Below are 2,412 nucleotides of genomic sequence, written 5' to 3' on the forward strand. Positions count from 1 at the left end.
CCCAAAACGCCCCCCCCCCCCCCCGTGAAATCAAGCCCTTCTATAAGGGAAGGGAGCTGGGAGCTTTTACCCACAGGCAAATGGAAAACCCAGAAAACGTCCATCCACTCCCAGCACACACAAGGTGCTGGGGACCTGCCACCCCGTGGGGCAATGAGAGAGGGGCCCCACTCCCCAGTCTCTGCATTTCGCTGAACCCGGGTCAGCTCGCCCTGGTGCCAACACGGCGGGAGCCTGGATTTGGCCTCTCCAGTGGCCTCCGGCGTGGGGCAGCTCACATTTGCTTTATTAATTGCTGTTAATTGTCCGGGCACTGAGGCCCGCCCTGCATAATCTCTCCCGGCCACCCCACCTTTCCGGCCCAGCTCTGGGACCCGGCATCCCCTGGGGATGGGGGAAGGGTCTCGAGCTTGTCTCTTGGGAGAGGGAGACCGGAAGAAACAAACGAGGGATGTGTGCTTGGGCCACGCGCGTCAGGCCAGGCCTGGTGAGTTGCCTGGGGCCTGTGTGACCCCCCGAGGAAGTCGGAACCCGGCAGAGTGTGGGGTCCCAGGGTCTGATGGCAGGCAGCAGGCGGAAAGTCGGTGAGGCTGCTGGTGCAGGTGCCCGGGAGCACACCTTCCTGGAGCGGGTGGCCCTCAGAGCTGGTCACCAGCAGGGTCCCACGGCTTCCCAGGTGCCCTCCCGGGTCGCGCACGCACTCAGCCGGCCGAGTGGCCGCGGGCTGGCTCACCGGTAGCGCTTGTCATCCACCGGCACGAAGTCCATGAGCAGCATGTAGTCCGCCATGGGGTCCATGCCGAACAGCTTCACTTGGAACGTGGGGAACATCCTCCTGGGGGTGTGGGGCCGCAGGTCACCTCGGCTGGGGAGGGCAGGGATGCCCTGGTGGGGACCAGCCCAGGGACCACCGGCTCCTCTGTTCGGCTGTCCTTGCAGCCTCCCTGCCGGCTGCTGTGTGCAGTCGGCCTCCCCTTTCCTTGGCCTCCGCGCTCCCAGCTCGGCGCTCTAACACCGCCAGGCCCTACCTAGGCCACCGCGCCACCACGCCACCGCGGCAAGTGGAGCAGCAGGCAGCTGGGCCCTTTAACCAACCGCTGCGGCCCAGCCTAGAAGCCCAGCCTAGAAGCCCATTCTATTCTGCAACCTGCCCTTGCCGATCTGCAGGCCTTAGAGACCCAGCTTCGGTTGGCAATAGGGCCCCTACGATGAGGGTCCGGAGCTTCTCCACCCTTGGCCAGCCTCCCCAGCTTGATCTGAGCGGCTCCCGGCTCCAGCAAAGTGAAACCCAAGTCGTCCGCCCGCCTGGGAGCCCTGTCCGTCTGTTCCTCAATCTCTCCAGCAAGGCTGAGGCCTTCAAACCCGCACTCTCCAACTCTGGGGCCCTGGCCCAAAGCTGCACTCCCTCTGTACCTTTCTTGGGGACACAGGCAATTTCCTGCTCCCCCCTAAATACAGAACCCCAAATGCAGCCGCCAGCAGAGATATGCCTGTGCCTTCACCATTCTCCAAGTCTCCTTTTCTCCGGACCCCTACTCGGCGACTGACCATTCTGCAGCTCCGGGACGGGCTGCTGGCTACTGTCGCCAAGCAGTACAGTGGTATGGCTCCTGGGCACCCAGAGGACAGTGTGAGGCTTGGCCCTATTGCCCGTTCGCCCACCTCCTTACACAGGCTATTCCCTGCTGGTGGTAGGCAGAAAACAGACGCCAGGACCCTGAACAGGCCTCCTGCCACCCGGACCCAAAGCCTTTGCAGGCTGCGGGGTGGTGCGGAACTTCAGCTCCTGGGGTGGAGAGGGTGGCTGAGAAGGCCTTTGCAGGGCTGGTCTAGGCTGGAGACCAAGCTGATGTCCTCAGGAAGGCCCAGGTGCCCAGGGGAGCCTGGAGAAAACTCGCAGATCTGGGCAGGACACAGGCCCCAGGCTCCCCAAGGAGGGCGGCCACAGCAGGGAAACAGAAACCACCAGAAGGCTTTGCAAACAGCCCTGAGCTCCCCTTGGCTGTGCGGATACGGAGCTGCTGTGTACTTTAGACACAGCCCAGCACTCGCCTTTGTCTGCTGGTCAAATCGGGTGCATCTGCAAAACTTGTTCCCCTTCTCTCTTGGCCCTTAAAACAAATCCAGCCCAATCGGAAGGCGGCTGGCCCGCAAGCCGCGCTCGCAGCAGAGCCAGGCCACACAACCAGGCAAAATCTAGGCCGGAGAAAACCGGGTGCTAAACCGCCACCGAACACAGCACGCTTTTGAAATGGGTCTTAATTCTCTCGGAATATTGCCCGGATAGCCGCCTGCTCGCTGTTCTTCATCTTATCCGCGTAAACCGAACCGGGCACCCCAAGGAGTTTGCTTTGCGGTGGGATCCTCCGGGAGCCGGTTGGGCGGAGGCCCTTCGGAAGCGGCTGCCTGCCC

The 2,412-nt window shown here is 62.9% G+C and overlaps 1 protein-coding gene across 1 annotated transcript in view; it reads right to left on the reverse strand.

The window, feature by feature from the left end:
* Positions 1 to 2,412, reverse strand: part of TBX1 (T-box transcription factor 1) — a 20,882-nt gene that overhangs the window by 16,531 nt on the left and 1,939 nt on the right. Inside the window, exon 2 of the mRNA XM_027772605.1 lies at positions 733 to 835. Within this exon, the coding sequence (XP_027628406.1) occupies positions 733 to 831 (99 nt within the window). The 5' untranslated portion in view covers positions 832 to 835. The remainder of the gene's footprint in view (positions 1 to 732; positions 836 to 2,412) is intronic.

Source organism: Tupaia chinensis, unplaced genomic scaffold (genome assembly GCF_000334495.1).
Source record: "Tupaia chinensis unplaced genomic scaffold, TupChi_1.0 Scaffold000287_1, whole genome shotgun sequence".
NCBI classification, from domain to species: Eukaryota; Metazoa; Chordata; class Mammalia; order Scandentia; family Tupaiidae; genus Tupaia; species Tupaia belangeri.